Below are 24,076 nucleotides of genomic sequence, written 5' to 3'. Positions count from 1 at the left end.
GGTAGAGCTGCCGAGGGGGAGTGAGTTGGTATCTACAGGTTAGGGACTTTGCACAAAACGTCTGGAAGGGGTTCCCTCGATACACCCTGCAGGACCTACTGCTGCTTCCGGATGTGGAAGGGGAGGGAAGAATTGGGGATATATATAAGTGGCTGGGGGAGCAGGGAGGTGAGCGGGTGGTGAAGATTAAGGAGAAATGGGAAGAGGAGTTGGGAATGTAGATCAACTGGGGAGTATGGAGTGAGGCACTGCGAAGGGTAAACGGGACCTCCTCTTGTGCAAGGATGAGCCTGATACAGTTTAAGGTGGTTCACAGGGTGCATATGACTCGGGCGAGAATGAGTGGGTTCTTTCAGGGGGTAGCAGATGAGTGTGAGAAGTGTGGGCGGGGGCCAGTGAATCATGCGCACATGTTTTGGGGTTGTGAAACATTGGGAAGATTCTGGGCGGGAGTGTTTGCGGTCTTAGCCAGGATAGTGGAGGAGGGAGTGGAACCGGACCCGTTGGTGGCGATATTTGCGGTTTCAGATAAGCCGGAGCTCATGGAGAGGAGGAAGGCCGATGTGATAGCCTTTGCCTCTCTGATTGCACGGCGACAAATTTTGTTGGAGTGGCGGTCAGTTTCACCACTGGGGATAGCAGCATGGTTGGGTGACCTGTATGACTTTATGTGGTTAGCGAAGGTAAAGTATGAGTTAAGGGGCTCAGTAGGGCAGTTTGAGAAAAGGTGGGGGATGTTTGTGACCGTGTTTGAGGAACTGTTCATCGCAGAAGGGGTGGGGGGTTGGTGATGGGGAGGGTGTAAAAAAAACCAATACGTAAATCCTTGAAATGAATGATGCTGCAGCACAATGGGCTTTCTGTGCTTAGATCCCTTGGCATGTATTGATCAGAAACTTTTAAAATCACGCAGGCATTGTGTTATTGAGAGATGGTAGCCGATTGCTTGTTCAGCATGTTTCTGCAGTCCTGTCCAGTTGATGGTGAAACAACAGTCTGAGTGCTTCTCAGTTCTCAAAGACCTATAGAGATTTCGATATGGTCACTTGGGTCATCTGACTTCTTTTTCCACAATGACTTCAATCGGGATGTTTATCCAGTATCTGGAACTGGCTTTCATTTCAGGACTCATAACATCCCAGTCATTAGTTGTTGAAAGAGTTACCATCCATGTTGAGGGAACTGGTGTTGGAAAGCCATTATCTGGGCAGACCTACTGACTCCTGTAGCAAGGTGAGCTTGTCAAGTGCAAATGACATCTCTTTGAAATGAGCTTGGAAAGTCACAGGTTGACAAATGTGAGGTTATCCATTTTGGTAGGAATAACAGCAAACGGGATTATTATTTAAACAATAAAATATTAAAGCATGCTGCTGTGCAGAGAGACCTGGGTGTGCTAGTGCATGAGTCACAGAACGTTGGTTTACACGTGCAACAGGTGATTAAGAAGGCAAATGGAATTTTGTCCTTCATTGCTAGAGGGATGGAGTTTAAGACTAGGGAGGTTATGCTGCAATAGTATTTTTTTTTAAAAATAATTTTTATTGGAATTTTTTACAGAAAATATAAAAATATAACAACAAGTATAGCAACAAGCAGTAATATGCAACTAACAGTCCCATAACACCCACAATTCCCCCCAAACCGTAACATCACATGTATCACACTCCCCCCACCTCCCCCCCCCCCAACAAGAGAACTTAACCATAAATTTAAATTAAATAAATCAAATTTAAATAAAATAAGCAAACATAATCACGTCCGTTCCCCCCCCCCCCCCCCCCCCCCCGGGTTGCTGCTGCTACTGTCCCAATACCCTATCGTTGAGCCAGAAAGCCAAGGAAAGGTTGCCACCATTTAAAGAACCCTTGCACCGATCCTCTCAGGGCGAATTTGACCTTCTCAAGCTTAATGAAGCCCGCCATGTCATTGATCCAGGTCTCCACGCTTGGGGGCCTCGCGTCCTTCCACTGTAGCAAAATCCTTCGCCGGGCTACTAGGGACGCAAAGGCCAGCACACCGGCCTCTATCGCCTCCTGCACTCCCGGCTCTACCCCAACCCCAAAGATCGCGAGTCCCCATCCTGGCTTGACCCTGGATCCCACCACCCTTGACACCGTCCTCGCCACCCCCTTCCAGAACTCCTCCAATGCCGGGCATGCCCAGAACATATGGGCATGGTTCGCTTGACTCCCCGAGCACCTGACACACCTGTCTTCACCCCCAAAGAACCTACTCATCCTCGTCCCAGTCATGTGGGCCCTATGCAGCACCTTGAATTGAATAAGGCTAAGCCGCGCACACGAGGAGGAAGAATTTACCCTCTCCAGGGCATCAGCCCATGTCCCGTCTTCGATCTGTTCCCCCAGTTCCCCCTCCCACTTCGTTTTCAGCTCCTCTACTGACGCCTCTTCCACCTCCTGCATAAGCTTGTAGATATCGGATATTTCCCCTCCCCGACCCAGACCCCAGAGAGCACCCTGTCACTCACCACCTCGCGGGGAGCGCAGGGAATCCCTCCACCTGCCGTCTAGCAAATGCCTTTACCTGCAGATAGCTAAACATGTTTCCCGGTGGGAGCCCAAATTTCTCCTCCAACTCCCCCAGGCTCGCAAACCTTCCGTCGATAAACAGGTCCCTCAGCTGTCTCATGCCCGCTCTATACCATCCCTGAAATCCCCCATCCATGTTCCCCGGGACGAACCTATAGTTCCCCCTTAACGGAGCCTCCATCGAGCCCCCCACTTCTCCCCTATGTCGCCTCCACTGCCCCCAAATCTTGAGGGTAGCCGCCACCACCGGACTCGTGGTATACCTCGTGGGAGGGAGCGGCCACGGCGCCGTTACCAGGGCCCCCAGGCTTGTATCCCCACAGGACGCTCTCTCCATCCATTTCCATGCTGCCCCCTCCCCTTCCATCACCCACTTACGCACTATCGACACGTTGGCCGCCCAGTAGTACCCCGAGAGGTTGGGCAACGCCAGCCCCCCCCCATCTCTATTCCGCTCCAAGAAGACCCTCTTCACCCTCGGGGTGCCATGTGCCCAAATAAATCCTATGATGCTGCTGGTCACCCTTTTAAAAAAGGCACTTGGGATAAAGATGGGCAAACACTGGAAGAGGAATAAGAACCTCGGGAGAACCGTCATTTTGATGGATTGCACTCTGCCCGCCAGCGATAGCGGCACCATGTCCCACCTTTTAAATTCCTCCTCCATCTGTTCCACTAGTCTGGTGAAGTTAAGCTTATGAAGAGCCCCCCAACTCCTGGCCACCTGCACCCCCAGGTACCTGAAACTCTTCACCGCCCTCCTGAAGGGGAGCCTCCCAATTCCCTCCTCCTGATCTCCCGGGTGCACTACAAATACCTCACTCTTTCCTAAGTTTAGCTTATAGCCCGAGAAGCCCCCAAATTCCGCTAACAGCTCCATCACCCCCGGCATTCCCCCCTCTGGGTCCGCCACATATAACAGCAGGTCGTCCGCATACAGCGATACCCGGTGCTCCTCCCCACCCCGCACCAGACCCCTCCATTTCCCTGACTCCCTCAACGCCATGGCCAGCGGTTCAATCGCCAGTGCAAAGAGCAGGGGGGACAGGGGACACCCCTGCCTGATCCCACGATAGAGCCTAAAATACTCCGATCTCCTTCCATTTGTGACTACACTCGCCATCGGCGCCGCGTAAAGCAGCCTCACCCATTTGATGAATCCCTCCCCAAATCCAAACCTCTCCAGCACCTCCCACAGGTACCCCCACTCAACTCTATCAAACGCTTTCTCTGCGTCCAGCGCCACCACTATCTCCGCCTCCCCCTCCACTGCCAGCATCATGATAACATTGAGCAGTCTCCGCACATTCGTGTTGAGCTGCCGCCCCTTGACAAATCCTGTCTGATCTTCATGAATTACCTTTGGCACACAATCCTCTATCCTGGTAGCCAGGATCTTCGCCAGCAACTTAGCGTCTACGTTAAGGAGCGAGATAGGCCTATATGATCCGCACTGCAAGGGGTCCTTATCCCGTTTTAGGATCAAAGAGATCAGTGCCCGCGACATCGCCGGGGGCAAAGCCCCCCCCTTTCCACGCCTCATTGAAAGTTCGCACCAGCAGGGGACCCACCAGGTCCGCATATTTTTTGTAAAATTCTGCCGGGAACCCGTCCGGCCCCGGGGCCTTACCTGACTGCATTTGCCCGATCCCCCTGACTAGCTCCTCCAACTCTATCGGCGCCCCCAGCCCCTCTACCAGCCTCTCTTGAACCCTTGGGAAACATAGCCTGTTCATGAAGCTCTCCATCCCCTCTCTCCCCCTCGGAGGTTCCGACCAGTACAATCCCTCGTAAAAGTCCCTAAAGACCCCGTTTACTTCTGTCCCCTTCTGCAATACATTTCCACCCCCATCCTTCACTCCCCCAATTTCCCTAGCCGCATCTCGCCTACGGAGCTGATGCGCCAACATCCTGCTCGCCTTCTCTCCATACTCATATACCGCGCCCTGCGCCCTCCTCCACTGTGTCTCCGCCTTTCTGGTGGTCAACAAGTCAAATTTGGCCTTCAAACTGCGCCATTCTCCCAGCAACCCTTCATCCGGTGCCTCCGCATATCTCCTGTCCACATCCAGGAGCTCTCCCACCAGTCTCTCCTCTCCTTCCTCGCCCTCCTTCCTGTGGGCCCGGATGGAGATCAGCTCTCCCCAGATCACTGCTTTCAGAGCCTCCCAGACCATCCCCACCCGGACCTCCCCCGTATCATTGGTATCCAGATACCCCTCAATGCTTCTCCGAACCCTCTTACACACCTCCTCCTCCGCCAGCATCCCCACATCCAGGCGCCAGAGCGGGCGCTGGTCCCGCGCCTCTCCCATCTCCAGGCCAGTGCGGGGCATGGTCCGAAATCGCTATGGCCGAGTACTCGGCATCCTGCACCCTCGGAATCAATCCCCTGCTCAGGACAAAAAAGTCTATCCGGGAATAAACCCTATGGACATGAGAGAAAAAGGAATACTCCCGCGCTCTTGGTCTCCCAAACCTCCAGGGATCCACCCCTCCCATCTGGTCCATGTATCCCCTCAGCACTTTGGCCGCCGCCGGTCTCCTACCCGTCCTTGAACTGGACCAGTCCAGTGTGGGATCCAGCACTGTGTTAAAATCTCCCCCCATGATCAGGCCCCCTGCCTCCAGGTCCGGGATGCGGCCCAACAATCGCCTCATGAAGCCAGCATCATCCCAATTCGGGGCATATACGTTCACCAGCACCACCTTCTCTCCCTGCAGCCTACCCCTCACCATGATATATCTGCCCTCCTTGTCCGACATCACCTCAGCCGCCTCAAACGCCACCCTCTTCCCCACTAGAATCGCCACCCCCCCGGTTGTTCGCGTCCAATCCTGAATGATAAACCTGCCCCACCCACCCCTTCCTCAGACGGACCTGGTCTGCCACCTTCAGGTGGGTCTCCTGGAGCATAGCCACGTCCGCCTTCAACCCCCTTAGATGGGAGAACACCCTGGTTCTCTTAACCGGCCCGTTCAGCCCCCTCACGTTCCAGGTAATCAGCCGGATCAGAGGGCAACCCGCCCCCCTCCCCCGCCGACTAGCCATAGCTTGGCAGATGTTCGCCCCAGGCCAGCACACCCCGCTCGACCCGTTCCCCATGGCGATAGCGCCTCTCCTCTTCCCCCCCGGCCCCCATCGGCTCCTTCCTAGTCGTTCCAGCAGCAACCCGGTATCCCCCCCCCTCCCCCCCCACCAGGCTAGGACCCCTCCTAGCTGCGATGCACCCTCCATGGTACTTCCGTGAGTTAGCTGACTTCTGCTGACCCCTCCCGCCAAAACCTATCCCCTCCCGGCATGGGGTCATCCCCCTCTTGCCACACCTCCTTGGCATTGCTGCAGCGCGTGAAAGAAAACCCGTAGAGGCCCCGCCCCCACCGCAAGCTCCACCCCCCCTGCCCCGCAGCGCGGGAAACCAGAGGAAAGCCCGCGCTTTCACACTGCCACACCCCACCCTTCTGACGCAGTTCCCCAAAATCCAGTTTCCCCTCAATCCCCAGCCCCGTACAGAAGAGAACATATAGAACACAAACCCCCAACATTCCCCACTTAACCCACAACCATGCCCAACAAACAAACCCACCCGTAAACAGAGCAAACAGAAAAGCAGCATACATAACACACATGTCGAAGTTGGAAAAGTTGACACAGTTGGAACAAAACAGCCACAGCGGAAACAACGCCGGCCAAAGTATGTCCCCAGGCCCTAGATCGAGTCCAGCTTCTCCGCCTGTACAAAGGCCCAGGCCTCCTCCGGGGACTCAAAGTAATGGTGCCGGTCCTTGTATATCACCCACAGGCGCGCAGGCTGCAGCATTCCAAACCTGACCTGCTTAGCATGAAGCACCGCCTTCGTCCGGTTGAACCCGGCCCGCCGCTTAGCCACCTCCGCACTCCAGTCCTGGTAGATCCTCACTACCGAATTCTCCCATTTACTGCTCCTCTCTTTCTTGGCCCAGCGCAGCACACACTCCCGGTCACTGAATCGGTGGAACCGCACCAGCACCGCCCGCGGGGGTTCATTTGCCTTGGGTCTCCTGGCCATCACTCTGTGCGCTCCCTCAAGCTCCTGGGGCAAATGGAAGGACCCCGCTCCCATCAACGAGCTCAACATCGTGGTCACATACGCCGGGAGATCCGACCCCTCCAGCCCCTCCGCCAGGCCCAGGATCCTCAGATTCTTTCGCCTCGTGCGAACGTCCAGCTCCTCCAAGCGGTCCTGCCACTTTTTATGAAGTGCCTCGTGCAACTCCACTTTCCCCACGAGGACCACGGCCTCCTCCTCTCTTTCAACGGCCAGCTGCTGCAACTCCCGAATAGACACCTCCTGGGCCGCCTGGGTCCCAAGCAGCTTGGTCGTAGTTGCATTCATGGAGTCCAGCAGCTCAGCCTTCAGCTCAGCAAAACAACGTAGGAGCAAGGCCTGTTGCTCCTGCGCCCACTTCCACCAGTCCTCGGGTATTGCGCCGGCCGCCATTTTGTTTTTCTTCCCCCGTTTTTTTGGGGGAGTTACTGCAGCCTTTTTCACCATATAGTGTGGGGCAAGTTCTTCCAGGCACCTTCCCCCACCGGGATGCGTAGAAACAGCGCCGTTTGGAGCCCTCGAAACGGCCCAAAAGTCCTTAAATAGCGGGAGCGCCGGCCGCCATTTTGTTTTTCTTCCCCCGTTTTTTTGGGGGAGTTACTGCAGCTTTTTTCTTCTTCCCACTCCGGGTGAGCACCATATAGTGTGGGGCAGGTTCTTCCAGGCACCTTCCCCCACCGGGATGCGTAGAAACAGCGCCGTTTGGGGCCCTCGAAACGGCCCAAGAGTCCCTAAATAGCTGGAGCTGCCGAACGTGCGGCTTAGCTCCGCATAGCCGCAACTGGAAGTCCTGCTGCAATAGTATAAGGTGTTAGTGAGGCCACACCTGGAGTATTGTGTTCAGTTTTGGTCTCCTTACTTGAGAAAGGACATACTAGCACTGGAGGGTGTGCAGAGGAGATTCACTAGGTTAATCCCAGAGCTGAAAGGGTTGGATTACGAGGATAGGTTGAGTAGACTGGGATTGTACTCGTTGGAATTTAGAAGGATGAGGGGGGGATCTTATAGAAACATATAAAATTATGAAGGGAATAGATAGGATAGATGCGGGCAGGTTGTTTCCACTGGTGGGTGAAAGCAGAACTAGGGGGCATAGCCTCAAAATAAGGGGAAGTAGATTTAGGACTGAGTTTAGGAGGAACTTCTTCACCCAAAGGGTTGTGAATCTATGGGATTCCTTGCCCAGTGAAGCAGTTGAGGCTCCTTCTATTAAATGTTTTTAAGGTAAAGATAGATGGTTTTTTGAAGAATAAAGGGATTAAGGGTTATGGTGTTCGGGCCGGAAAGTGGAGCTGAGTCCACAAAAGATCAGCCATGATCTCATTGAATGGTGGAGCAGGCTTGAGGGGCCAGATGGCCTACTCGTGCTCCTAGTTCTTATGCTCTTATGTTCTTATGTATGATGTGAGCCTGTCGACAGCTCTGTCAGCATGAAGAGCATGCTATTGGATTCTTTAATTTTATAGTTTTCATGCAGTATTATGATATGTAACATGGATTGAGGACAGGTTTAGGCAACATGGAGAGAACTTTAATTAACTTTATGTCAGGACAGAAATGCATTAGTTTTGAAAGGAATTGTCATGTTTCATTTGAGAATAAAGAATTATTTATCTTCTCAACTATCATCAGGCATTTAAATCATGTATTATAACTACAGCAATATTTGTAAAAAAAAGTGCACATTAATAACAATGTAATTTTTTTGTTATGCAGCTTTTTGGGTATTTTCCATCAGATGACAGTAATATCTTTGACATACCACCTGTATTTTTGGTTTCCAAGCGACAACAAGTTGAACTGAGAGAAGGTATTGCAATGATTCCTACAAAATGTAATTGGTTATTCAATTATGTTGATACTCATTTTGGTTTGAACTGCTGATAAATAGCTAAATGTAACAGCCTAATTTTCCGTTTCTAAATTATAAAATTATGCCGAATTAGACATGGTTTGGACAAGAAATGGTGCTTAATTTACAATGAGTTGCACATGAAGATCTGAAATATGTTAATATGTAAAACTTTATTTGTAACTGAGTAGTATGTTTTGATAACTTACCTTACATGAAACAAACAATCACGGGTAATTTTTTCATCACGGTTTAGCTCAGTGGGTTAAACAGCTGATTTGTAATGTTGTAAAGCCCAGCAGCATGGGTTCAATTCCCGTACCGGCTTACCCGAAGAGGTGCCCGAATGTGGCGACTAGGGGCTTTTCACAGTAACTTCATACTTGTGACAAAATAGTCTAAAAAAAATAAAAGAAATTGTCTTTTGTATGAGCGATCTGCCAAAAGTAACTTGAATCCATAGAATACCTACAGTGCAGAAGGAGGCTATTCAGCCCATTGAATCTGCACTGACCCTCGGAAAGAGCACCCTACCTAGGCCCATTCCCTCCTCCTATCCATCCCCGCAACCCAAGTAAAACTGCACATCCTTGGACACGATGAGGCAAGTTAGCCAATCTACCGAACCTGCACATCTTTGGACTGTGGAAGGAAAGTGGTGCACCCAGAGGAAACACACGCAGATGAGGGGAGAAGGTGCAAACTGCACAAAGGTTGTAATTGAATCCGAGTCCCTTGGGCTGTGAGGCAGCAGTGTTAACCACTGTGCCACCCTGGAATATGAGGACATATTCAATTGTAATTCAATTGATTGGTGGTCAAGGTTGAAGGAGGATCAGAGGGTGGCAGGGTAGAATTCCAGGACTTTGAGCGCAAAAAGAAAAAACTTGCATTTACATAGCACCTTTCACAACCACATCATGTCACAAACTAATTAAGCCAATTGAGTTTTTTTTTAAAGTGTTGTCACTGTTGCAGAGTGGCAAAGGTGGCACCCAATTTATACAAAAGAATATGCCACAAACAACGATGAGATAATTAATGGCCAACTAATCTGCTTTGGTGATGTTGGTTGAGGCATAAATATTGGTCAAGGCGTTGGGAAGAACTCTCCTCTTTGTTGAAATAGTGTTATACGATTTTCTACCTCCATCCAAGAGTGTAGATAGGTCTTGGTTGAAAGTTGCATATGAGAGACGGCATATCTGACAGTGCAACACCACCGGAGTCCCACACTGAAGTAGTTATTTGCCCGTTATTTTCAGTAGAGGTCTTTTTTTTGCCTTACGAATTTGGGTTTACGAGAGTGTTTTTGTTTTTGCTTATAAAACACTGCCAAATGTTTCAGTTCAGCAGCTGAAGTCAGCCAGCACAGCAGAGATGAGAGATAAAAACTGGGACCTTCTTTGTCTGTGTAATTTAAAACAAAATGGCTAGGTCAACATTCTCATCCCTATTCATCCTTGAGAAGGTGGTGGTGAGCTGCCTTCTTGAACCGCTGCAGTCCATTTGGTGTAGGTACACCCACAGTAGTAGCAGGGAGGGAGTTCCAGGATTTTGACCCAGTGACAGTGAAGGAGTAGGAGTGGCAATATATTTCCAAGTCAGGATGGTGAGTGACTTGGAGGGACATTTCCAAGTGGTGGGGTTGCCATGTATTTGCTACGCTTGTCCTTCTCAATGGTAGTGGTCTTGGGTTTGGAAGATGCTGCCTAAGGAGCCTTGGGTGAGGTGCATATTGTCTTAGAGCAGCTGAACCATTGCAAAATGTAATTGCTAATATATTAACTCCTATTTTAGTGAAGTTTTGGAAAGCTTGTGTTACGTTAAAGATTTAAGATTGGTTAATCTGTCTGTGTCTGCATTATTTTGGAATTGTTGCTGTTGTCAGGACTCAAAGCTATGTTAAATCTTTTTTCTTTATTTGTGAAATCCTTGCTTCTTAAGATGATTGAATTTAGCACAATGGGGCGGGATTCTCCCCTAACCAGCGGGGCGGGCCGTACCAGTGCCGAGGAGTGGCGTGAACCACTGCGGCATCGGGCCGACCGGAAGGTGCGGAATCCTCCGCATCTTCAGGGGCTAGGCCGGCGCCGAATGGCTTGGCTTGGCGCCAACCGGCTCCGAAGGGACTCCGCCAGCCAGTGCGAGTTGGCGCATGCATGGGAGCACCAGAGTGTGCAGGCGTTATTCCAGCGCATGTGCAGGGGGGTTCTTCTCCGCGTTGTCCATGGCGGACTGTTACACTGGCCGGCGCGGAGGGAAAGAATGCCCCCATGGCACAGGCCCGCCTGTGGATCAGTGGGCCCTGATCGCGGGCCAGGCCACTGTGGGGGCACCTCAAGGGTCCAGATCCCCCCGCACACCCCCGAGGACTCTGCAAGCCGTCCGCAGAGCCAGGTCCCGCCGGTAAAGATCTGGCGTGATCTACACTGGCGGGACCGGCCAAATACGGGCGGCCACTTGGTCCATCGCGGGACGGAGAACTGCCGGTGTGGCGTGATTCCCACCCCCGCCGAGAAACCGGCGCCGGAGAATCCGGCAGCCGGCGTTGGGGCAGCGGGGCGGATTCACGCCACCCCCGGCAATTATCCAGCCTGGTGGGGGGGGGTCGGAGAATCCCGCCCGTGGAATGCAAAACTTTCAGTTTGAAACAGTTGCCTGTGAGTGTTCATTCTCTTTCATTGCCTGTTGTTGGCAACAGTAAGAGAGTTAGTCAATTAGCCAATCTTTCACCTCATTGCTGTTTCTTGGAATTCTGGGGTCCCCCGGCAATGTCAGGAGATGTCTGCACACCTTTAAGTGAGCTTATTCAAACAACATATATACGTTTTTCTTCATGAATGCCTTGCCAAAGCTGTCAGTACTGTGGGTGCACCAGATGAACTGCAGCAGTTCAACGAAGTAGCTCACCAGTCCACCGCCCTTTCAAGAGCAATTGTGGATGGGCAATAATTCCTGGCCTTTCTGTCAACGTCCACATTCAATGTAAGAATGAAATGGGCAGCAGGGTGGCATAGTGGTTCGCACCACTGCATCACAGCGCCAGGGACCCGGGTTCAATTCCAATCTTGGGTGACTATGTGAGATTCCACGTTCTCCCCATGTCTGCGTGGGTTTCCTCTGGGTGCTCCAGTTTCCTCCCACAGTCCAAAGATACGCAGGTTAGGCGGATTGGCCATGATAAATTGCCCTATAGAGTGGGCTTGCAGGAATAGGGCGGGGGATTGGGCCTAAGTGGGGTGGTCTTTCAAAGGGTCAGTGCAGACTCAATGGGCTGAATACCCTCCTTCTACACTGTAGGGATTCTATAATTCTATGGGAAGGAAGGAAGCCATTTAGCACATTGCTTCTGAACCAGCCATGAAAGAGCAATCCAGTTTAATTGCACTTTCTAACCATTGGTCAGTAATCCTGTGGGGTGCATAGCCAAGCATTTCTCAAATGTGACAAGGATTTTTGCCGCAGCCAACTTTTCAGACAGAGTTCTAGACTCCGACCATCGTCTGGTTAAAAACATTTCTCCTCAACTCCCCTCAAATCCCTCAAGCGATCACTTTAAATCCACATCCCCTGGTGATTGATATCACTGCTCAGGCAAACAGATCCTTCCACTCTATCTGGGCAAATTGATTATTTTATAAATATCAGGGGTGGCGGGACGAGGCTGTTGACTCTCACAAAAGACCTCTCGCATGATTTGCGATGCTCGGAATGTCTCAAGATTTAACAGAGTCTCGCGAGATGTTGCAAACTGGGGGCGGGATTCTCCGTTGCCCGTCGTAACGCGGGTTTCCGGCGAGAAAAATCGGTGTTAATCACTCCGGCGTCGGGGCCTTCTTTTAGGCCGCTATTCTCCGTTCCCGGAGGGGCTAGCAGCTGACTGACGCGATACGCGTCAGTTTCACCAGCTGCGGAAGTGGTGAGACCCGGCGTTTTTTGGAGGATAAGGAGGAGAGAGACAGACCCAGCATTTGGGGGGGGGGGGGGGGTTCCGGCATTTTGGGGGGGGGGGGGTTCCGGCATTTTGGGGGGGGGGGGTTCCGGCATTTTGGGGGGGGGGGGGGTTCCGGCATTTTGGGGGGGGGGGTTCCGGCATTTGGGGGGGGGGTTCCGGCATTTGGGGGGGGGGTTTGGGGGCAGCACCGTGCAGAGAGGGGGGGTGACGGAAGCCCGGGGCCAACGCACCGTCGCCCCCCCCTCTGAACGCCGCTGCCCCCTAACCCAACCACCCCCCCCTCACCACCCCTACCTCCCTCCCCACCACCCCTACCTCCCTCCCCACCACCCCTACCCCCCTCCAACGCCGCCCCCCATCTCTCGCAACGCCGCAACCCCCCACCCCAACGCCGCAACCCCCCACCCTCAACTCCGCAACCCCCCCCTCATCGCCGCAGCCCCCCCTCTCAACGCCGGGTCCCCCCCCCTCAACGCCGGTACCCACACCCCGGCCCCCTCCCTCTGAAGGCCGGTACCCACACACACCCCCCCCCTCTCTCCTCCCCCCCCCTTCCTTCCTCCTCCCCCCCTCCTTCCTTCCTCCTCCCCCCTCCTTCCTCCTCCCCCCCTCCTTCCTCCTCCCCCCTCCTTCCTTCTCCCCCCCTCCTTCCTCCCCCCCCTCCTTCCTCCTCCCCCCCTCCTTCCTTCTCCCCCCCTCCTTCCTCCTCCCCCCCTTCCTTCCTCCTCCCCCCTTCCTTCCTCCGTTAGTGGGGGGTGGGGGTGGGGGGGTGCGGCGTTGGAGGGGGGTAGGGGTGGTGAAGGGGGTAGGGGTGGTGAGGGGAGGGGGTTGGGGTAGGGGCAGCTGCGTGCAGAGGGGGGGCGACGGTGCGTTGGCCCCGGGCATCCGTCGCCCCCCTCCTCTGCACGCCGCTGCCCCTACCCCAACCCCCTCTCCTCACCACCCCTACCCCCTTCACCACCCCTACCCCCCTCCAACGCCGCACCCCCCCACCCCCCACCCCCCACTAACGCCGCACCCCCCCACACCCCACCCCCCACTAACGCCGCACCCCCCCCCCCACTAACGGAGGAAGGAAGGGGGAGGAAGGAAGGGGGGGGACGGAGGAAGGAAGGAGGGGAGGAAGGAAGGGGGGGGACGGAGGAAGGAAGGTGGGAGGAAGGAAGGGGGGGGACGGAGGAAGGAAGGGGGGGAGGAAGGAAGGGGGGGGACGGAGGAAGGGGGGGGACGGAGGAAGGAAGGGGGGGAGGAAGGAAGGGGGGGGGACGGAGGAAGGAAGGGGGGGAGGAGGAAGGAAGGGGGGAGGAGGGAGGGGGGAGGAGGAACGAAGGGGGGGAGGAGGAGAGAGGGGGGGGGTGGGTACCGGCCTTCAGAGGGAGGGGGACGGGGTGTGGGTACCGGCGTTGAGGGGGGGGGGACCCGGCGTTGAGGGGGGGGGACCCGGCGTTGAGGGGGGGGGACCCGGCGTTGAGGGGGGGGGGGGGGACCCGGCGTTGAGGGGGGGGGGGGACCCGGCGTTGAGGGGGGGGGGGTTGCGGCGTTGCGAGAGATGGGGGTGGCGTTGGAGGGGGGTAGGGGTGGTGGGGAGGGGGGTAGGGGTGGTGGGGAGGGGGGTAGGGGTGGTGGGGAGGGGGGTAGGGGTGGTGGGGAGGGGGGTAGGGGCGTTGGAGGGAGGTGGGGTGGTGAGGGGGGGGTGGTTGGGGTAGGGGGCAGCGGCGTACAGAGGGGGGGGCGATGGTGCGTTGGCCCAGGGCATCCGTAGCCCCCCTCTCTGCACGCCGCTGCCCCCAAGCCCCCCTCCCCCCGATGCCGCAACCCCCCCCATGCCCCCCCCCGATGCCGCAACCCCCCCCATGCCCCCCCCGATGCCGCAACCCCCCGATGGCCGCAACCCACCCCCCCCAATGGCCGCAACCCACCCCCCCGATGCCGCAACCCACCCCCCCGATGCCGCAACCCACCCCCCCGATGCCGCAACCCCCCAATGGCCGCAACCCACCCCCCCCGATGCCGCAACCCCCCAATGGCCGCAACCCACCCCCCCGATGCCGCAACCCACCCCCCCATGCCCCCCCGATGCCGCGACCCCCCGATGGCCGCAACCCACCCCCCCGATGGCCGCAACCCACCCCCCCGATGGCCGCAACCCACCCCCCCGATGGCCGCAACCCACCCCCCCGATGCCGCAACCCACCCCCCCGATGCCCCCCCCGATGCCGCAACCCCCCGATGGCCGCAACCCACCCCCCCGAATCCGCAACCCACCCCCCCGATGCCGCAACCCACCCCCCCGATGCCCCCCCCGATGCCGCAACCCCCCGATGGCCGCAACCCACCCCCCCGATGCCGCAACCCACCCCCCCATGCCCCCCCGATGCCGCAACCCCCCGATGGCCGCAACCCACCCCCCCGCTGCCGCAACCCACCCCCCCGATGCCGCAACCCACCCCCCCCGATGCTGCAACACACCCCCCCTATGCCGCACCTCACCCCCCCGATGCCGCAACACACCCCCCCCAATGCCGCAACCCACCCCCCCCACCCCCATGCCGCAACCCACCCCCCGACACTGAACGGCGTCAACCATCATCAATGGTTGACGCCGTTTTAAAGCAACTGTGATTTTCGCCGACGTGACCCGTGGCCACGTCGGCGGGACTTCGGCCCATCCGGGCCGGAGATTTGGGGAATCTAAAAATATAATGACATCCCGCCGGCGCCAGCTGTTTTCAGAGGCTGCCGGCGGGATTTGCACAACGCCGGTTTTTGGCCGGTGGGAGATTTAAAAACCCTGCGGGAGCGGGAATAATGCCGCTGCCGGCCGATTCTCCGACCCTGCGTGGGGTCGGAGAATCCCGCCCCTGATCTCGCTCTCACAAGGCGTGACCCAGATCAGCGTATTTAAATGAGCCATTAGGGGTATTCCAGGAGGCCTCCCCAAGGTTGGGATGGAGGAGGCAGGTGGGCACAAGATTGGAGGGGGGGGGGGGGGGGGGGGCAGCTGAAAAGTGGAAAGGGGGGGGGAGAGATCAGGGCAGCCAGACAAAATGTCGCCCCGGTCTGCCGGGAGCTTTTCCTGCTCGGGTAACCGGCAGGAAATTACTCAAATGTGGGCTCGGTGGAGAGAAACTTCCCAAAGCCAAAAATAATGGCAAAGTGCCATTGAATAGCATGGTGTTTCTTGGCACTGCAGCTGCTGAGAAATACCCCGTTAGACGTGCCCAAATCCGGACATAGATTTTTTTTTTTCTGTTGCATTGTGTCCCAGATCTCTGTCGCAAGAAAACCACTCCAGCAGTTCCAATATATCCTCATAACTAGAATTGTCCATTCTGGGCTACATCCTATTAATATGTTTAGTGCTGTCTCCAGTACGATCAAATCTGTCCTGTAACCTGGCGACAACAGCTGCCTGCAGTCCTCTAACTGTGGCTGAACTAGTGTTTCATATGGTTTTAGTTTAACCTCCCTGCTCTTATATTCTACAGCTCGGCTAATGAAGGAAAATATCCAGCTTACATTTTTTTTTTCCAGGTTATGAAAATAAATGTTTATTGACAATAAATCTTAAATGGGACTTCACGTCATTCCACAGAATTATAAAATAACAAATACATAAAAGAATCCTGGACCTTCTTCTGGGTGACGGCAAAGGCAGAAACAGCCTCACCTCCTCTTCTGGAAGATGCTTCCATGGCTCCTCCCACGACCTCGTCCTTGGGCAGCCACTTGAGCTTTGAGGATTGCAGCTTTCCCTCGGCCAGCCCCTGTTCCTTGGTTTTTATTCTTCATGCTCTTTAACATGGGGGCATTTTTCAGCATGTCTGGTAAGATGAGGAAACAAATCTTGCTGCCATGGATGTAGACCTGCTCCAGCTGAGCCACACGTCCATCGCGATAGGTGACTGTGATGTTAGACATCTGACAGTTCGTGTTGTCCTCGGCCTCGATGAGCTTTCCCCGGTAAACCTCTCCGGTGTTGGTCTCGCAGGTTACGACATGGCCCTCGGCCCCATGCAGCACTTTGATGGGGACTCCGATCGACATAATTCAACCTTAGAGCAACTGCACCGCGCGCTTACCCAGCATGCATTTTTAACCACCCTATCTACCTGGCCTGCTACCTTCAGGGGCCTATGGTAATGCAAACCAAAGTTCCTCTCTTGCTGCTATCCTTTTCATTATTCCACCAATTATTGCAAATTCCCTTGCCTCATCCGGAGAGCTGGTGCAGCCACAATGGGCCAAATGGCCTCCTAGAGTGCCACAGCAATTCTCAGATTCTGTTTGCTCTCTCCAAATGCATCACCTTACTTTTCTTGGGAATAACATTGCAAAGAAGGCAAAGGGCATAAAATTTTAGGGCTGGATTTTTCGGCTGCGTCGGCCACAAGATCGCCACGGACATGTCGGGGACCATGCAAAGGTCAGTTGACTTTGGGCTGGAATTTCCAGTCGTCAGCGGGCGCGGCCGAAAAATCCTGCCCTTCGCGTCGCAGAGTACAGATGATTGTGGAGTGATTGATTGTGCTCAGTCAGTGCACCAAATTTAGACATAGAATTTACAGTGCAGAAGGAGGCCATTCAGCCCATTGAGTCTGCACCGGCTCTTGGAAAGAGCACCCTACCCAAGCCCATACCTCCACCCTATCCCCATACCCAGTAACCCCACCTAATACTAAGGGAAATTTAGACACTAAGGGCAATTTAGCATGGCCAATCCACCTAACCTGCACATCTTTGGACTGTGGGAGGAAACCGGAGCACCCGGAGGAAACCCACGCACACACGGGGAGAACGTGCAGACTCCACACAGACAGTGACCCAAGCCGGGAATCGAACCTGGGACCCTGGAGCTGTGAAGCATTTGTGCTAACCACTATGCTACCGTGCTGCCCACTTTCAAGTTCTTAACATTTAAAGCTTTGATGGAGATAACTAGATGCATCCATTGCTGCAGATTGACAATATCGCCCTGCATCCCATCCAGCCCCGGTGCTGGGTGAATTCAGGTGGGATTACCGTCATAGATGAAAATTTTGGCTGCAGTATCAGCACCCAGCATTCCCAAATAGTACTGTCATTGGTTAAGCTCATTAAATCACTATATTATTACACGACCATTTCTACTTTCGGGGCAACAGAGCGTTGGCAAAATTATTGATCTAAAAACAAACCCATTGATAGACAGTAGTATTTGTCGACAAAATGCAAAAAATGTTTTTTTTAAATGGATTATCTTTATTGAAATCTGCTGTTTTTGTTTTGACAGAAGAAAAAAGGAGGCACGATCATATTCAGTCCATAGTTAAGGTGCCCCAGCTTGATCAAGTGTTAGCAGCTACACTAAAAGGAATGATTTTACTTTACAGCAGCCAGGTAATACTGAAAGTCATTGCCGACGTTTGCAGGGCACTGTCAAGTAACTGTCTGGTAAAACTAGTCAAATGCAAATTTAAAATGTAATGGATTACTTACTCAATGGTCCTCCGTTTGTAACATCAACAATCTTCCATGCCAGGGAGGTTGAGTGTTATGGGTTACAGGAAGATAGATATGGGATGGTCAAATGAGTGGATAAGTGGCAGAGGTGATAGACTTTGGTAGGAGTAATTTGACAATCTGACACTGGGAAGTTCCGAAAAACAAAGGGACCTTGGCATGTTTGTCCATAGAACTCTGAAGGCAGAAGGGCAGGTTAATAGGGTGGTGAAAAAGATATATAGGACACTTGCTTTTATCAATCGTGGCATAGATTACAAAAGCAGGGAGGTCATGATGGTACTGTTCAGATCTTTGGTGAGGCCACAGCTGGAGTACTGTGTGCAATTCTGGTTGCCACATTATTGAAAGGATGTAATTGCACTGGAGGGGGTGCAGAGAAGATTTACCAGAATGTTGCCTGGGATGGAACATTTAAGTTATAAGAGAGGTTGGATAGGCTTGGGTTGTTTTCTCTGGAGCAGAGAAGACTGAGGGGTGACCTGATTGAGGTGTTCAAGATTATGAGGTGGATAGGGAGCAGCTGTTCCCCTTAGTTGAAATATCAGTTACGAGTGGACACAAGTTCAAAGGGAGGAGTGGGAGGTTTCAGGGGGATTTGAGGAAAAACCTTTTTACCAAGAAAGTGGTGACAGTCTGGAATAAAGTGCCTGGAAGGGTGGTAGAGGCGGGATGCCTCACATCCTTTAAAAAGTACCTGGATGAGTACTTGGTACGCCATAACATTCAAGGCTATGGGCCAAGTGCTGGCAAGCGAGATTCGGTGGGCAGGTCAGGGCCTTTCATGTGTTGGTGCAGACTCGATGGGCTGAAGGGCCTCTTCTGCACTGTAGTATTCTGCGATTCTGCCGTGGCCATTTTGTGACTCAGCTGTGGTCATATATTGCTGTTCCTTCATTGTTGCGTTGTCAGATTGCTGGAATTTTTTCCTAAGAGCATCGCAAAGGCACCTACACAGACTGACTGCAGTATTTCCATGTAGAAAGCTCAGCATGTTACGTTAGTAATGGGCAGCACGGTAGAACAAGTGGATAGCACTGTGGCTTCACAGTGCCAGGGTCCCAGGTTTGATTCCCCGCTAGGTCACTGTCTGTGTGGAGTCTGCACGTTCTCCCAGTGTCTGTGTGGGTTTTCTCCGGGTGCTCCGGTTTCCTCCCACAATCCAAAGATGTGCACGTTAGGTGGATTGGCCATGATAAATTGCCCTTAGTGACCAAAAAAGGTTCGAAGGGGTTATTGAGTTATGGGGATCGGGTGGAAGTGAGGGCTTAAGTGGGTCGGTGCAGACTCGATGGGCCGAATGGCTTCCTTCTGCACTGTATGTTCTATGTTCTCTTTTCTATGTTCTGATGACCAATAAATGCTGACCTTAGCAACATTGTCCACACCCTCAGAACATTAATGCAGCTCATGTTGGGCTGGGCTCCAAGAAAGTGATAATTTTAGTACAAAATCAGCATGAGTGTGAAATACGAAGCCCTGTTCTGTAGTCATGATGATGTTTTTGTTAAGTCTTTTGTCAACGATGTCAGCAATTTTTTTTCTCTTGGTCGGATTTTTGCAGTGACTTCTACAATATTCCCAACATAGTCAAGTATTTGTCAAGACACCCCTTAAATGTCACTATCGTACCTGCTTCCACTACCTCCTCTGGCAGCGAGTTCCAAGCACCCATTACCCTCCGTTTAAAAAACCTCTCTCGCACATCTCTAAACTTTGCCTCTCGCACCTTAAATCTCTGCCGCCTCGTAATTAACTCTTCCATCCTGGGATCAAGCTTCTGATTATCCACTCTGTCAATGCTCTTCATAATTTTGTAGGTTTCTGTCAGGTTGTCCCTCAACCTCTGTCATGCCAGTGAAAACAAACCGTGTTTATTCAACCTCTCCTCATAGCTAATGCCCTCCTTACCAGGCAACATCCTGGTAAACCTCTTCTGTACACTCTCCAAAGCCTCCACATCCTTCGGGTAGTGTGGCGACCAGAATTGAACACTGTACTCCAAGTGTGGCCTAACTAAGGTTCTATATCATTGGTAATTACTCGTGAAGTTAATTCTTAGAAGAGTTGTAACTGCACCAGGCCTAGAAAATCAGTTATGTGGAGGACTTGTATTGTTTAAAAGTGATTTTGTTGAAAAAAGGGATTCAAAAGAAGCTTTTTTGAAAATTTTATGTACCCAATTTTCTTTTTCCAATTAAGGGGCAATTTAGTGTGGCAAATTCACCTACCCTGCACATCTTTTTGGTTTCTGGAGGTGAGACCCAAGCAGACACGGGGAGAATGTGCAAACTTCACATGGACAGTGACCCGGGGCCGGGATCGAACCCGGGTCCTCGGTGCCATGAGGCACCAGTGCTGACTACTGTACCACCGCACCACCCCAAAAGAAAGTTGTTTTGCAAGCTTACGAATGAATCTTTCACTGTAATCAATAGGTTAAAATAAAAGTGACGTCTATTTGCACTTGTTTAACATTGAGCCGAGCACTGACAACATGTTCCGGAATGTGTTTGAAATAACACTTGTAAAATGAAATTAAGGAAGACTTGATGAGTTGTGTGCAATTTTCATTTATTGAATCTTCCACATTCTTGAGAGAACGGCATATACTTTTGTCAGGGTCACAACCAGTAATTAATTATATATTTTTCATGATCAAAATATTCAGAATGATATTGGATCACAGATTTTACACTATAATAACACACCATCTGCTAGAATTAATTTTCATTTCACAATTTGTCTCAGCAAAATATATTAATCTCTTTTACGTGATCTCATTGAAGAGACATCAATAAATTGGAAATAGAACCAATTAATGCCCGTATCAAAGAAAGGAGAAAACAAACTCAGACACTGGAGACCAATTACTCTTACTTCCATTCTGTATAAAATAACGCCGTTGACACAATTGACCACACCATTCTCTTCCAGGACCTCTCACTTATTGCCAAGCTCAGTAGGATTGCATTTGCATGGTTTCCTCCTTATCTGTCCAGTCACAGATAAGAAATCAACTGCAATGGCTTCTCTCTTTGCCCTGCCCTGTTACCTCTGTTGTCTCCCAAGGATCTATCATTAAGCCCTTCCTTTTCTCATCTGCAAGCTGCCCTTTTTCCGGCCTTAAACAGGGACACACAAGCCCTCCAAAATGGAGCAACTGTATTTAGATAAAAGAAAAGGCTAAGAGCCCATGGTTTTTCTCCGTGATCAAAACGTCTTGGTTCTGATGCTTATTAACGGCAAGTAACTTGGTTGTGTTGTCGCTCTACAGTGGTAGACGTGTCAGGCGGTAAGAGGAAATCAAATTTGGTTCTCAACATCCTTTAAACAAAATGTTTCTAAAAAAGGGGCAATTTTAGCGTGGCCAATTCACCTACCCTGCACATCTTTGGGTTGTGGGGGTGAGACCCACGCAGACACGGGGAGAATGTGCAAACTCCACCTCGGGAGTGACATGGGTCCAGCATCAAACCATGGTATCGCCCTTAACTTTCTTTTTAAAAACAATATTGCTGGCGGGTTTGGGTTGTCGCATGGGCAGTGTTTCCAGAGGATATGAGAAATGTATTTACTTTTTAGCTAAGTCCTTCATCCTTTGATGCTTTAATGACTGTACAAATCGCTCTGCCAATTCATTGGTGGAAGGATGATAAGGCACAGTTTTTATATGCTGTATACCGTTGTTTCTTAGGGAGTCCACAAATTCCTTTGACATGAATTGAGTCCTGTTATCGCTAACTAACTGTTGCGGTTCACCAAACCGTGCAATGGTCCCGAGAAATAAAAATGTGCTCTTTACCACGGCTGTTTTGGCCAACCTCAAGAGTGAGGTGGTTGAAGAGGTGGAGTATTTCATATCCTAGCTCAGTACCGACATTGACCTACTCTTTCTTCAATCTGTGAATCTAGCCTCGGCCACCAGAAATAACTCCGTGGAAGCTCTTGCATGGGTACAAGTCCTGGATGTCCTTTGTAGAGTTGATCCAGTATCCAAACCCACAAGCATGGAAGAATGATGAATCGGATTCCCCATAGAAGTACTCCGTTTTTTCTTGTTAATTCAAGTTTCCTTGCTCGGTACAGCTTAAATTCCAGAACCCTCCTCTGTTTATCTATTGGTAAACCTTTCAAAATCATGCCCTTGACCTTCCCCGCCACCGGATCTGACTTTGCGTGTCTTTGCACCTGAGAGGCTGTAATAAGTACACTATCCACGTGGAAAAAATATATACAGTTTAAATAGTTCTTCTGTGATTCAGCTTTGTACAGAATTGGTAGACATTTTATAGCTTTGCCGTTCACATGTGGCTCCGATCTTCTTTATTTCATCTCATAATTTTGCTTTGATAAGTTGAGGGACCATCTCCGCAAACAACTCGCAGTTAGAGACGGTGTTTCTTTGTACAGTGATTGTTGTCAAAGGCCTGTGGTCTGTTGACAAGGTAAAACGTCTTCCATACAGAAAGTGATTAAGTCGCTTGATTCCAAAAACTATCCTCGAGGTTTCCATTTCCAATTGAGCATAATTCTGTTCAGTGCTTGTCAATGTTCTAGAAGCAAAAGCTATTGGTCTTTTGTCTTCAGTTTGCATTATATGAGAGACAACTGCACCCACCCAAAGAGGCAAAATGTCACATGTGAGCTGTATTTTTAAATTAGGGTCGAAATGCATTAAGATTTGTCCAGAACATCTTTGACTTTGTTATATGCCTCTTTGCAGTTTTATGTCAAAGTTGATTCGCGTATTATAATGTATGAAGTACACAGAGCTGGCCTCGCTCTGCAACATGAACCAGCTGCCGAACCAAGTGAGCTATTGCAATGTACACTTGATTGGCCTCCCATATTTTATCCTCTATAAACGAGGTCATTCAAACCTTTGCTGGGTCCTAATCTGCACCATTCTCCCGTTCGCCCACCACCCTGTGGTGGCTGACCTCGGCTAAGCAACAACTCAATTTTAAAATCCTCATCTATGTTTTCAGATGCCTGAGTCATCACCTTCAGCACCATCACCCTCGTATATCTTCACTCCCCTTGCATCAGCTAAAGTCCTAACTTCCAGAATTCCCTCCCTGTGAGCAGCAGGGTAGCACAAGTGGATAGCATTGTGGCTTCACAGTGCCGGGTCCCAGGTTCGATTCCCCGCTGGAACACTGTCTGTGCGGAATCTGCATGTTCTCCCCGTGTCTGCATGGATTTTCTCCGGGCGTTCCGGTTTGTTCCCACAGTCCAAAGATGTGCAGGTGAGGTGGATTGGCCATGATAAATTGCCCTTGGTGTCCAAAAAGGTTAGGAGGGGTTATTGGGTTACGGGGATAGGGAGGAAGCGAGAGCTTAAATTGGGTTGGTGCAGACTCGATGGGCCGAATGGTCTCCTGTACTGTATGTTCTATGTTCTAAACTTCTTTGCCTCTCATTCTCTCTCTTTTAAGAAACTGCTTTGAACCACCTGTCAGACTCTTTTTCTGCTCTTAAATCTCTGAGTAGCTCAGCATCAACTTAATACTCCGGTGAAGCCCCGAGGGACATTTTACCAAATCAAAGGTTCTGCACAAGTAGAGATTGTTGTTGGAATTAAACAATCACAGTTCTCTAGTCAGACTATACCTTGTGTATTGTGTCCACTTGTTGACAATGAAACAGAAAGAAGACAATCAAGCATTGCCTTGGAGAATCATGAAGTCAACTTAATATCAAAGGTGTGGGTTATAAGGGAAGGTTGGGGAATCAGCATGAAAAAGAGGTGTCTGATCCATGACTGTGAAGAGATACACAAAATGTTTAAGATTATAGAAAAGTTGAATCCAGTGTATTGAGGGTAGGATTTTCCGGCGAGCTATGCAAAAGCCCATAGACGTCCATGGAGCTGGAAAACCCTGCCAGCAGCCAATGGCTCACCACTTCTGTTGTGGGAAAACTCATTGCCCAGAGGTGGGGCGAGCGCTTTCGTTGTGGGGGGAGAGAATTCTGGCCAATGAGCGGACACAGCCTTAAACCAGATTATGGAGATGGGTACGAGAAGTAGGGCGGGATTCTCCCGCAACTGGCCGGATGGCCCGACGTCAGTGCCAAGTGCGGCGCGAACCACTCCGGCGTCGGGCCGCCCAGAAGTTGT

General features: G+C 51.7%; 2 protein-coding genes across 3 annotated transcripts in view; one reads left to right on the top strand and one right to left on the bottom strand.

Annotated features, from left to right (window-relative positions):
* The window catches only part of LOC119974773 (WD repeat-containing protein 64-like), a 208,166-nt gene that overhangs the window by 15,415 nt on the left and 168,675 nt on the right, over positions 1 to 24,076 (top strand). Inside the window, exons 3-4 of one of the 2 annotated variants that reach the window (XM_038813996.1) lie at positions 8,357 to 8,450; positions 17,723 to 17,829. In XM_038813996.1, the coding sequence (XP_038669924.1) occupies positions 8,357 to 8,450; positions 17,723 to 17,829 (201 nt within the window). Of the gene's footprint in view, positions 1 to 8,356; positions 8,451 to 17,722; positions 17,830 to 22,694; positions 22,767 to 24,076 lie in introns of those variants that run through there. The other variant, XM_038814007.1, reaches the window with a different exon arrangement.
* LOC119974782 (small nuclear ribonucleoprotein Sm D3-like) lies at positions 16,102 to 16,523 on the bottom strand. The gene has a single exon (XM_038814031.1). The coding sequence runs from the start codon at positions 16,495 to 16,497 to the stop codon at positions 16,117 to 16,119; it is 381 nt and encodes a 126-aa protein (XP_038669959.1). The 5' UTR covers positions 16,498 to 16,523; the 3' UTR covers positions 16,102 to 16,116.

The sequence above is a fragment of the Scyliorhinus canicula genome, chromosome 1, assembly GCF_902713615.1.
Source record: "Scyliorhinus canicula chromosome 1, sScyCan1.1, whole genome shotgun sequence".
Taxonomy (NCBI): domain Eukaryota; kingdom Metazoa; phylum Chordata; class Chondrichthyes; order Carcharhiniformes; family Scyliorhinidae; genus Scyliorhinus; species Scyliorhinus canicula.
Note: the sequence above shows the minus strand (reverse complement) of the source record. Positions and strands in the feature narration are given on the sequence as shown.

What these genes read in the sequence shown, in the direction of transcription:
- LOC119974782 (XM_038814031.1), bottom strand. Translation starts at nt 16,497, where the DNA reads ATGTCGATCGGAGTCCCCATCAAAGTGCTGCATGGGGCCGAGGGCCAT.